General features: G+C 47.8%; 1 protein-coding gene across 1 annotated transcript in view; it reads left to right on the top strand.

Annotated features, from left to right (window-relative positions):
* Nucleotides 1-10,670, top strand: part of TMEM44 (transmembrane protein 44) — a 33,826-nt gene extending 23,156 nt beyond the window's left edge. The window contains exons 10-11 of the mRNA XM_024752103.1: nucleotides 7,569-7,601; nucleotides 10,259-10,670. Of these exons, the coding sequence (XP_024607871.1) occupies nucleotides 7,569-7,601; nucleotides 10,259-10,369 (144 nt within the window). The 3' untranslated portion in view covers nucleotides 10,370-10,670. The remainder of the gene's footprint in view (nucleotides 1-7,568; nucleotides 7,602-10,258) is intronic.
* Nucleotides 10,671-12,404: the final 1,734 nt, after the last annotated feature.

Below are 12,404 nucleotides of genomic sequence, written 5' to 3'. Positions count from 1 at the left end.
CCCCCATCTACCCCACCCACCCCCTCCAGAACCCCCAACACAGCCTCCTACTTCATTCCCCAAAACACCCACACGCTACACATGACAAAGCGCTGAGTCCCGATCGGAAGTTACTTAGAATCTCACTAAACACAGACACTGAGGAAATGTGAGCAGGGGACAGTGTAGCTTGTCAGGCTTGTGGCCCATCCGATCTTCTGGTAATCTATATATTCTCTATATAATCTATATATTCTCTCTTAAAAGTAATACATGTTTATTGTAGAAATTTTGGAAGATGTAAAGAAGAAAATTAAAGTTAAGCCACAAACCCATCAACCACCAGCTGCCTCAGGGTGGTGGGATTGATTGGGTGGGCTCCCCAGTTTTTCAGAGCAATATTCCTTAAAAGTTCTGGCTCCCTGATGGCTGAAGGGGAGGAAGGAGGTGTCTTTTAGCCGATGAATGTGACACTGCTTTTCATCCACCTGTTTGGGTCACTCATTCAGCAAACATGTTCTTGGGGGGGGATTTGAAAGAAAAATGCATGAGGGCAGGGGGGCTGGCCTGACCCACCACACGTGGTGGGAGGTACTTGGTAGATTGGTCACAGTCTGGTCATGACCTTGCTCCTCCAGACCACACCCCCAAGGGACTGAAGCCGGGCCCCAGGTCGTCACCTCTTCTGGTTTGCGACTTCTCTTACTCCCAAGATGGATTGCACAGTTCAGATATTTCCTAACACTGGGTTGAGACACCCAGGGCATCTGTCTGTACTCTCTGGCTACAGTCGTCTGTGTCTTTTGCCAGCCAGCTGGGCTTCTGCTTGACCTGCGGGGTCCATAAGTGAACGCTTGCGCCTCCCACTGTGGAGGCCTGGGGGCACTCTTTGTCGCTAAGGTGTTGTGTTCGTCACCTCTGTGGTCCTTTACGACTTTGTGACTTCACTCTCAGAGGGTGCTTTTGTGTCCATGTCCTTGGGGCACATACCCACAGGTTTGAAGACCTACCTCCTGCCGTGCTGGGGGAGGTGGAGAGAAGAGAGGTCCCTCAACACGTACACTGTATCCACAGCCCTCAGCTCACTACGCGTTTTTAAAGTCATCGCTCACAGTGACTGCGTGTGTGTCATGAGGCAGGCGTGGTATGTTCTATACTTTCCAAGCACTGTTTGGTATAGTCCTCCTAACAGCCCTGAGGCAAGTATCTTTAAATATTCGTGTTTCCCAGAAGAGGAGACTGGGATTCATTGAGTTTAAGTAACCTGCCCAAGAAAACGTCATCATCATCATCGCCATCGTTATAATTGGCAGACCTGGGGATTTGAACCCAGCTCTGTCTGGCTCTGAAACCCTGTTGTTACCCACTACACCCCACTGCCTCGGCAGGAACTACCCAGGGCCGAGTTTCTTATCTATCATTCCCATTTTACAGATGAGAAAACTCTCTCCACAGGACTCTCTCCACTTACCTATGCGCTACCTGTGTTCTCAGGCAGGGTCCTGTCTAATAGGCAGGATAAAACATTGGGATTTACAAGGAATTCCAGTGATGCAGAACACCCATGAAAAGAGGTGAAGTAGAGACAGATAAGGCATGGGAGCTTGCGTGGAGGGAGAACTGGGTCATTTTCACCTTTTCTCAAGTGTCCACTGGATGGGCTGGTCAGGGCACCAGACTAATGGCAGTGGAGCCTGAATGTGACTCATAACCCTGTAGACAGGCCATTTGTGTGGGCTGTGCGGATTTCTGGACGTCTCCACGAGACAGGGCACACTCCACGGAGACTGTGCACCTACTCACTCAGCCACTCGACACCAAGCAGCCTGTCTCCTGACACAGCCGTCGGAGGGCGTTCTGAACACATGTGGAGGAAGCGTCACTGGCTCATGGTCTGTGGGTGAGGGACCAGGGCCCAGAGGGAGCAGGGCTTTCCGGAGCGGCCCGCTCACTTGCCGGGGCAGCCAGCACCCGTTTTATGAGTGCAGGGTCGACATTCCCTCAGTGTTGAGACTGTTCCTGTGCCTTTTAAAGGTTTTTTTCCTCCTAGCCTCTGGGATGCAAGAAAAGATTGAGTCCAGCTTTGTGTTTAACCACACACCAGATTGCTGTCTGAAGAGGCTCGCGTCCCAGGCCCCCGTGTCCTGCTAATTCTGTACCTAAGGCTCTTGACAGCCAGGACTGCTTGTTCCCTCTCCAGACCCTGCTTCCAGCACCAGCAGACCAGGACACAGTCCCTTGGATGTCTGTCATTCTTAAAGCCAAATCATTCTTTCAAGGAAAAAACAATTAATTAGTTAATAAAAAGAATACACACCCACACACTGACTCTAAAAGTGCTAATTTTAGAAGTAAATACATATAAGTATGAAGAAAGAGGCCAGAAATTTCTAATGGGTCCCAAAGACCAGAAATTAAGTTCAGGGCATAGTATCTGCCCTGCCCAGATCTGTGTGCCCCTGTGTGCTCTGCAGCAGTGAGAGATGGTGCGTCCGGAAATGTGTGGACAGTCAGCTAGTTCCCCTGGGGTAAGGAAAGACTGTACTGGGCACCCCCCCAGGGCAACGGGGCTGAGCAGGAGAGAGAGGGCTGACCAGGGGTCGGGTGGACACTGGCTTGTCCAGGCTCTCGCTGACCTGCCAGGCGGCCTTGGTTCTGCCCTGGACTTCTTGGGTTTTAGTTTCTCCCTCTGTAAGTGGGAATCAGGAGACCTGCCCTACTTACATTACGGAGTGATTCTGAGGATCAAATGGGGGTGCTGCTGGGGCCCTGCAAGCCTGCCGATGCTGCTAGATGCAGTGCAGTGGACAACGGGCTGCAAGTGGGCTCGGACACCTACGCTGGCCCTGAGAGCCTTTGAACCAGGTGACGCCGTTCATTTCTCTGGACTTGCTCTGTCTGTGGAGATAATGAACTCAGGGAGCTGGTGAGGCTCTGACAGAGCACTATTCCCACAGATGATGAGCTTTGAACTAGGCCATCTTTCAGGTCCCATTTAGCAAGTGACCTTAAGTGAGCAAGTGTACTGGGGGAGTTAGGCAGAGGTTAATTACACTGAGTCAGTTCTTAGAAGTGGAAAGGCTTCCATCAGGAAAACAGCGGGGTCAACCACCAGCAAAATGGGCTGCTGTGTCTGCCTGGGTGCCACTCAGAAAACCTCTTCTGGCCTCCGCAGTCTCTAGAAGCATTTCCATCACGCTGCCTGAAATCCAGAGAAGAGCTCCTGACTGAGCTCCTGCCTCCGTCCCCCCTCCTTTCAGTGCTGTCCTACCCAAGATCTTCCCAACACTCCATCAGCCCCCTGGCCTTCCTGCTCTAAGGCCCTCTGTGGCTCCTTACTGCTTACAGCTTATGTCCAGACCCCTTAGCCTGACCTCTAGGACATTTCGTTGTCTGGTTCAGGGCTAACTCTCCAGGTTTTCCTCTGCACATCCAGCCAGCTTTCCCTTCTCTGGGTTCCTTTGCTCATCTGTCTTCTGCCCTTCAAGGCCCTGGCTAAATCCTGCTTCCTCCGGGAAGCCTTCCCTGTGTTCCTGAGTAGGGTTGCTAGATTTAACAGGCAAAAAATACAAGAGGCCAGTGAATTTGAATTTCAGATAAACACACCTATACTAAAACATTATTTGTTATCTGAAATTCACATTTCACGGTGTATCCTGTGTTTTATCTGCAGCAGCCCTGCTCCTGAATCCAACTTGATCATGGCCATTTCCCGCCCTTCCCTGGGCCAGCATATGAATAGCAAAACTTCTTCCAAAAAAATCAGGAACATACAATGTTTTATGTCAATTGTATCTCCTGTTTGAATGGGAAAAAATAATTTTAAAAAAATCAGGAACAGGAGCCAGGGTTGCCAAGGCCTTTCCCACTGGTGGTCTTGGAGTTTGGCCTAAGTACAGTATTTGCATCTCCTTGTGAGTGGAGTTCAGAGGTGCTCGCTCCCAACCCTTGCTGCCCACCGTTGTAATACATAGGCCTTCATCTCGGCTTCCCCTTCATCCCAACCTTGGGATGTCCCTGCAGTGAAACTGTCATCTTTAGAAGGGAAACCGGCCCCGTGTGGGTCAGAACTTCTCTCTCACTGATCCAGTTCACCATGGGCTTTGCATACAGCACTCCACGGCCTATGATCCATTTTTCCTCACATCCCATTTTCCTCACGACAGCCCAGGAAGGAAGAGCTGAGTGGGGAGTTTGGGCTGGTAGAGAGGAGGAGAGAAAGTATGGGAGGTGAAACAGTGCTTGATCCAGAGTAAGTGCTATAGAACTGCTTAATTAACTAACTAAAGAAATTGAAAGGATGAGATTTTTGAAGCGTATGGTGTTAAGGTTTAAAAGCCTGTAAGGTACTAGGAAAATCAAAAAGGAAATCTGCTTGATGAAATCTAAGACGGAACTGTAGCTGGCGTGTATCTGGCCAGTCTCAAAACTTTATGATCAGAAAAAACAAAAAACCTTTATAATGGGTCCTGAGTCCAACACCATTTAACCTCCCCCATCTTGGGGAAGTCACTTCTCCCCAGATGTAAGAGGAGGGAGTTGAACAAATGGTCTCTGAGGGCCCATCCAGCTCCCAGTCCTAGAAAGTGACCCTGTTTCCTCAGTGGCTGAGACACACCTCAGAGTCTTCAGGAACAAATGAGAGCTTACCACATGCCCTGTGGACAGCGTCTATAGGTTGCTTCTTGGTTTCAGAAGCACGATAAAGTGTTCTTTTAGAAATGAGGTGAATTGAAACCCTACATGCTGTGGTTCACGGAGATGATGGAATTGTGGTCCTAAAGACAATTCAAGGATATGTGGAAATGCTCACTGTATTTTACGAGAGAAAAGCCATTTGCATAGTTTGGTGTGTGTGTGTGTGTGTGTGTGTGTGTGTGTGTGTGTGTATTTCAGAGGGCTATTCAATAACTGTTCATAGAGGCCCTCTTTTAGGAATAGAATTCTGGGCAATCTTTTTTTTTTTTTTTTGCGATACGCGGGCCTCTCACCGTTGTGGCCTCTCCTGTTGCGGAGCACAGGCTCCGGACGCGCAGGCTCAGCGGCCATGGCTCACGGGCCCAGCCGCTCCGCGGCATATGGGATCCTCCCGGACCGGGGCACGAACCCGTGTCCCCTGCATTGGCAGGCGGACTCTCAACCACTGCACCACCAGGGAAGCCCTGGGCAATCTTTATTTTGGGTTTTGAAAAAATTTCTATACAAAAATGAACAAATTTTGCTCTTGAAACAGGGAAAAGACTACACAAATGTTTATTTTTACTTCTTTGTGGGGGGTGGAGAGAGACCTCAGTTACAAAGATTTGAGTTAATCGTGTTCCCTGGGCACGTTATCATTAGTTTAGAAAGTAACTTAAAAAACAAATCCCGGCTACTACTTCCACTAGAGGGCACTCTTCTGAAATTTTCGATTGTTTGTGATGCTGAAGATTTTGAAAAGGAGGTTTTAAGGTTTCATTTCAAATTCAGTTGGAGGACTCTTAAACTTTTTTATTTGTTTGCTTGTCTTTAAATACACTTTTTCTTTTGGAATAATTTTAGATTTACAGAAAAGTTGCAAAGGTAGGACAGAGAGTTCCTGTATACCTTCACCCAATTCCCTCTGATGTTAACATCCTGCACCACCACCTGCATTTGTCAACACAGAGAAATTAACGTTAGTACATTACCATTAACTAAAGTACAGACTTTATTTGGGTTTCACCAGTTTTTCTATTCATGGTCTTATTCTTAGCATATTTTCTTTCATCTCTCTTTTTATTTCTATTACATTTGCAGAAGTTATGTAACTTTTTCCACCTGTGTTGTCATCAACATTTCCATCTTTTGCAGTGTGTGTGGAAAATCATTTTTCGTAATTTTGTGTGTTCTCCATTTAATCTTTTTTTTAGTTTCTGTTTTCCCCAGCAGGATGTCATTAAAAGATGAATGCTGTGGAATTATCACGGTTTTGTTAGGTATTAATGGCATTGTGCTTAGGAGTTTTTAAGTCCTTATCTATGAGATACGTACTGAAGTATTTACAGATGAAATTATTTACTTTAAAATACTTCAGCAAATAAAAAATTGGGGGAGCTAGAGCAAATGAAAGAGAATATGTCCACAGGTGTTCATTAGATTATTCTTTTGCTTTTGTGTATGACTGAAAATCTTATAATTAAAAAGTTGTTCAAAAGAAAAAGACATGATACAGCTGAAGTCAGTGGTGACTCAAGTTTTCTAGGTCCATTCTGTCCTCCCGTGGGACGGGGGAAGGAGTTCATAGGTACCAGGCTGGAAGCATGTGACCTGAAAGGGGTGGGTGGGAGAGGGAGGGAAGAGGGAGAAACTGGGGAGATGACTCTCAAGCTACATTTCTGCCACCCACATCCCCATATCCTGCCCTCCCTCCTGCAGCGGCCACCACATCCTACCCAGCAGGGGCCAGTGAATTCTTGTGGGGGGCACTGACCAAGGACCCAGCTTTGGTGCCCCTTCCCTGCCCTCCTCAGTTTCAAGTTTGGACCTCTGCCCTTCACCTCCAGTCTGCCAGGTGCCCTGCCACTGAGCTTGGGGCACAGCTCTGCCAGCACAGCCTGGGTCAGACCTCTCTGCCTGACTCCACCCCTACCTCCAGCGCTGACCCAGAATGGGACTTGTGCAGGCCCCAGAGCAGAGCCCCATCTCTGGGCTAGCAGTGACCAGTGGACAAATAGAGGTGTTCAATAAAGTGTTTATAATCTTAACAGATACACAGCTGCACCCACGCACACACGTACGGATTCACATAACAGACTTGGCTGAGTGCATTCCGCCAGCCCTGCCAGTCCTGAAGACTCAAAGTTGAGTCAAACTGCAGCCCTCAAGGAGCTCAGAAAAACCAAACAAAAGCAAACAAACAGAAGTTGTTCAAAATGGAAATTTTAAAAGAATTGAACAGTAGGGGCTTTGTTTCAATGTGACAATAAAGCCAAATCCTGTGTACCGTGCAGATTGGCAGATCAGTGTAACAGACATTTGCAGATTCAGAGCTTATGAATACACACACACGCACGTGTCCTGGGCACTACAGGAGGCGCTGGACGAATGAGAGCAGGCGGCGACACTACCCTTCAAGAACCTGAGCCAGACATATTTGAGGCTTGGGGTGGAACCAACCGTGCAGTAAAGGCTGATTAAATATGAATCTCGGCTGGTAGCAAATACCCCATAGTTTCAAGATGAGGATTTTATTTGCATCTCTCTTTCTTAGTTTTATGGGTTTGTGTTGACTCATCTCAGCCATGTGGTTAATAAATGGAATCTTTATGATTATGCCTAATAATAACTTCTAACAGTAATTTTAAAATCTGCATAGATGATAATTTTTTCAAGGACCTGTAGCCCTTCATAATTCTCACAGTTATCCTACTGACCATTTAACTAAGTTGTAGCCACTAGTGGCTGCTGCCTTTTTGCTTGCTGAAGTCAGTTGTTCCTTTGCCTCCGGACCAGCGGAGGGCCTTTCTCCTGGCTCACGGAGCAGACAGGGGCTGGCGCTGATCTCTGCTCTGTGATGGTGGCAAAATCTAGTCAACACTTTTTTTTTAATCTCTCTTTTTATTCTGCAGCAGAACTATTGGGAAGCCCTAAACTCGGAGCAGGTATGGACAATCGTACTCTCTCTTTATTCTGCAAGAGACTTCCTGTGGCTTGATTTCAGTTCCTGCTTTTGTGAGCCCCCCTTGGATGGCTGGGCCCGTGCCAAATTCCTCTAGGAAAAAAAAAGAATTTGAAAATGAGTGGAGAGTCTGAAAGTCGAGGGTTTTTTCCAGGCTCTCCATATCAGAGTTCTGTCTGCTTTGTCCAAACCATCTAGTAGGGGCTCAGAGAAGATGCATAACCCAAGGAAGAAACTTGCTTGGAACAAAAGTTTTTGAACAAGAGGAAGCCCAGCAGGTCACTAATGGTAGCGGTGCTGGGAGTGGCTGCAGGAGTTGAGATCAACATTCCCCTGTGTTGTCATTGTGAGACCTTGGGCAGCTGGCTGCTGTCTCTGTGCCCTCCTCGCCTCCAAGCGACAAATAAGCACGTGATTCATGACAGCCACCTGTGCCTGTCACCTCCCAGGATTTTTTTTCTGATAAGAGAGTGGATTATCTTTTGCTCAAATTCTCTGAATGCCTGGATTCCAGTGATGTTTTTATTACTTAAAATGACATTTTAAAACACAATATTCCGGGAATCCAGAAGGAAGAGATTTAAATTGTTTTCGAAGGCTTAATCCACTTTAAAGAGTGCACCTGACCAGAGTGGTGGGCTGTTTCTGTTTGCCGGCAGCGGAATTGGTCAGGAGTAGCTAGGATAACTCTTAAGAAGACATTTTAGGAGCTGGAGCTGTGGTTTTGACACATCAGGGCGGCTAAGAACCACCCTAAGAGCTTGTTCAAATGCCAAGCCTTAGGTCCCAACCCACAGATAGGGTCTAGGGTGTCCCCTGCATCGGCAGGCGGACTCTCAACCACTGCGCCACCAGGGAAGCCCAGCATCACTCTTTTTAATGAGCACCCTGGGCGCTCCTGGTGAGACTGGTCCAGAACTGAGATCTAGAACGTGGGTCTCCACTTGAAAACAGAATTCGTCAAAAAGCACACTGTCCATTCTCAGAGAATGGAACAGGCCCCCACTTCCACTACTAGGCAACTGGGTCTCAGAGGCTGAGGGGCCGGGGAGCTCTTTTACTTGGGATCTCTGATAACGTCTGGAAGGAGTTTGCTTAGGGGTGTCCGCCCAAGTCTGCATCCACAGGTAGATGAGAGATTAGCATACGTGTGCCTGACACAGCCCCAGACACGTCCAAGGGGCTGAGCTGCACCAACGAAATCAGCTCAGTCTCTGGCCTGAAAGGTTACTGGGGATGAGGTGGTCTTTTTAACACAATGCTGTTTTTCATGACCAAGTAGTAGAACTCAGTTCAGTTATGAGCAGTAAATCAGTAATTGAATGGGACTCTTTCTGTTGGAAACAAAGCTACAATTTGTGTTTTATAACTAGTGGGGTGTGGGCATTATCTTTCAGTGGCTCAGGAAGCCTTGAGGACCTTGTTCTGACCCTCTGAGGACTGGACTGTTTGATTCTGCTCAGGTTTGAGTAGCTGGTGGAACACTTTTCTTGGAGTGCATGTCCATGCCTGGCTCTATTTTCTTGCCCAAATAGATTGTCTGGCCCAGGCTGACACATCCTATGTGGCCTTTGCTTGTTGTTTCCTGGGTCTTTTGCTACTGTCAAATGCAACCTTATGACTCAGAATCACCAGTCATAGAAACTCAGAAATGAGAGATCGTATTATCTAGTTGCTGATTCAGCCTCCCGATTTACACATGGAGAAATCAAGATCCAGAGAAGAGAAAGCAAGTTAGTGGCAGAAAGAGGACCTGAGCCCAACCCCTACTTGCCTCTGTGGCTGGAATCACTAAAGATGATGCCCTTGCTTTTGGCCCACATGAAAAGCTCTCTCTTTTATCTGTCGTTTTAGAACAGTGGAGGCTTTTGCAAACAGTTTCATCAGTGCTTGTGTGCTCACCGATTTTTTTTTCTTTTAACCTTTTTTTTTAACCCCTGCACATTTCAATTTCCCATACTTGTCTGAGTCAGAGTGATGAAATATTCACTGGCAGTGGCCACCGCTCTGGATTAGGTTTTAAATGTTTGTTTTTGACAAGTCTGCTGACCTCAAGTTTAGAGGAAACACCATGTGGGGGGGGGGGCAAGGGCAGTCCGGTGCCCTACTCCTAAGAAGCTCTGTCATCTACCTGAGAGCACAAGGTGGACACCCAGGGCAGGGCTGCCCGAGCTCAACTGCAAACCAGTGGTACAGGCAGTATAGAGAAGCTGGGGAGAGCTCAGTGGGTGTCAGGATAGGCTTCTTGGAAGAGGAGGAACTTACCTGGGCCATAAAGAATGGGTTGAGTTTGCCTGGTCTTTTCCAGGAATGAGTTAGGCAGGGAGGTGGGAATTCTCAGGATAAAGGGAGCATGACTGAGTCTCACTAGAGAAGGACTTGGTGAAGAGAGGGGAACAGAGAGTAGGAGGGGGAAGTAGGGTTGGTCTGTTCAGAGTGGCTGTCCATTAATTCCTTGATTTAAAGTTATACTTGCCCTGTTAGCTTCTAGAAACACAGTCCTGGTTAACTTGTCCTTACCTGTTTGTTCTTGTCTGTGCCTGGGCCATGAGAACCAGGATTGGAGCTGTCATTGGGGAAATTGTAAGAGATGGGAAGGGCCTCTTCCACCAAGGTACCTCTTGTGTCTTTTCTCCACAGTGGGATCCTGAAGACGTAAACCTTGGAGGGAACAAAGACAACATGGAGCTATTCAGACCCCGGGTGCACAGGTGGTCTATGAAGCCAGTGGACTTGACCTCTGATAAGTAACACTTTCAGGAGCCAGCTCAGCAGCTCAGAGCCCAAGGTCAAGGTTTGGTCAGGAGCTGAGCAGGGATCAACCTGCAGAGACAGCCATGGCAGGAATTTAAGCTTCTGCCAAGGCCGCCCATGAAAGTGAGGAACCAGGAGCTGTCACGGAGCTTGGCTGGTCTGCACCATGGCTCAGAATGGAGCTAAGACCTTGGGCCCTGTGGACAGACCTGGACACACCCAGAGTTTGTTCTGAAAATTCAAAGTTCACAAACCAATCTTGCTTTGAAATATAATCTAGAATAGTTTGGTCTCTCTTTTCCCTTTCCCTTTGGATTCAACCCTACTCTGAATATCTGCTACAAATGAGCTCATGTAACAAACAGCTAATATGCTTGGATCTTAGTAAAGCCCCACTCCATAAGACCTGGCTAAGCCTAGAGAGGGATGGGCCCGCGTTTGGGGGGTTTGGGACACAGTCACAGGTTCTGATGGGACCTGGCTCCTGCCCTCCAGTCACCCACTTGAGTTTTCTGCTGGAAGTTGAGAGAGGACTGTTTGATCAACCAAGTGTTTGCAAGGTCACTGGTATTGCAAGGGTGAGCAAAGCAAAGTGCTCTAGGTACCAGGACTTGCTGCAGCCTGGCCCAGTGTGTGCTGGGCTAGGGTCTGCAGGTGCAGGGAACTGTCTGCTTCAGGAGGTAACTGAAAGCATGCAAAGGGTAAGAGGCACGATGGGAGGGGCTCGAAATCCCCTCTCAGGATTATTTTGGAGCTACGGTGGGAGGAACGCTGGAATGAATAAATCCTGATTGAGTGCACTGAAGCGTCTCACCATGGAGCGCAGAGATACGTCTGAATCCCAGCACAGCCACAGAAGTTGGCCACCAGGGAACCTGGGAGAAATGCCAGGAAACACAGCTCTGCTTCTGGCTGGCCCCTGGCAGCCTGTGTGACTCAGCTGCAGCTGCCCATTTGCTCGTGAGGGGTAGTGCAAGTCCCAGCAGCATGAAAGAGGGGTTGCCTCAGGGAAGCAGGTTGTTCCACAGGTCTCTGCACAGATTCCAATCCCCTGCATGATCTCTGGACTAGAAGTGAACCTAAAGCCACCCTATTTATCCAACTGCTTTGGACCCTGGTTGTCTTTTGTTTTGTTTTTTTTTAAAACATCTTTATTGGGGTATAATTGCTTTACGATGGTGTGTTAGTTTCTGCTTTATAACAAAGTGAATCAGTTATACATATACTTATGTTCCCATATCTCTTCCCTCTTGCATCTCCCTCCCTCCCACCCTCCCTATCCCACCCCTCCAGGCGGTCACAAAGCACCAAGCCGATATCCCTGTGCTATGCGGCTGCTTCCCACTAGCTATCTACCTTACGTTTGTTAGTGTATATGTGTCCATGACTCTCTCTCGCCCTGTCACAGCTCACCCTTCCCCCTCCCCATATCCTCAAGTCCGTTCTCCAGTAGGTCTGTGTCTTTATTCCTGTCTTACCCCTAGGCTCTTCATGACCTTTTTTTTCTTCTTAAATTCCATATATATGTGTTAGCATACGGTATTTGTCTTTTTCTTTCTGACTTACTTCACTCTGTATGACAGACTCTAGGTCTATCCACCTCATTACAAATAGCTCAATTTCATTTCTTTTTAGGGCTGAGTAATATTCCATTGTATATATGTGCCACATCTTCTTTATCCATTCATCCGATGATGGGCACGTAGGTTGGACCCTGGTTGTCTTTTAATGGAGTTTGCTAAAGTCCATTTTGCTTTGTGATCTTAATCACTGAAGCTGTACTGTGAGGGAAGACGAAACTTTTAACTGGGGACGGGGGAGGTTGGGAGAACATTCCAGCAGATGAAACCACACAGAGGATTGGAAGCAGGGAAGGGGGGAATCTAGCTAAGGAAAGAGGACTCTGATGTGGCCAGAATGGATGTAGGGGGTGGGTGAAGAGGCTGGAAAGGACCCTGGGAGTTGTTGCTTAATTCTGTGGCTGACTGGTAGCTATTGCAAGATACAGAGAGGAAGCTGACTGACATGCCTC

The sequence above is a fragment of the Neophocaena asiaeorientalis genome, unplaced genomic scaffold (assembly GCF_003031525.2).
Source record: "Neophocaena asiaeorientalis asiaeorientalis breed wild unplaced genomic scaffold, Neophocaena_asiaeorientalis_V1.1 scaffold293, whole genome shotgun sequence".
Taxonomy (NCBI): domain Eukaryota; kingdom Metazoa; phylum Chordata; class Mammalia; order Artiodactyla; family Phocoenidae; genus Neophocaena; species Neophocaena asiaeorientalis.
The sequence above is the reverse complement of the archived record's forward strand: the minus strand, read 5'-3'. Positions and strand labels throughout refer to the sequence as shown.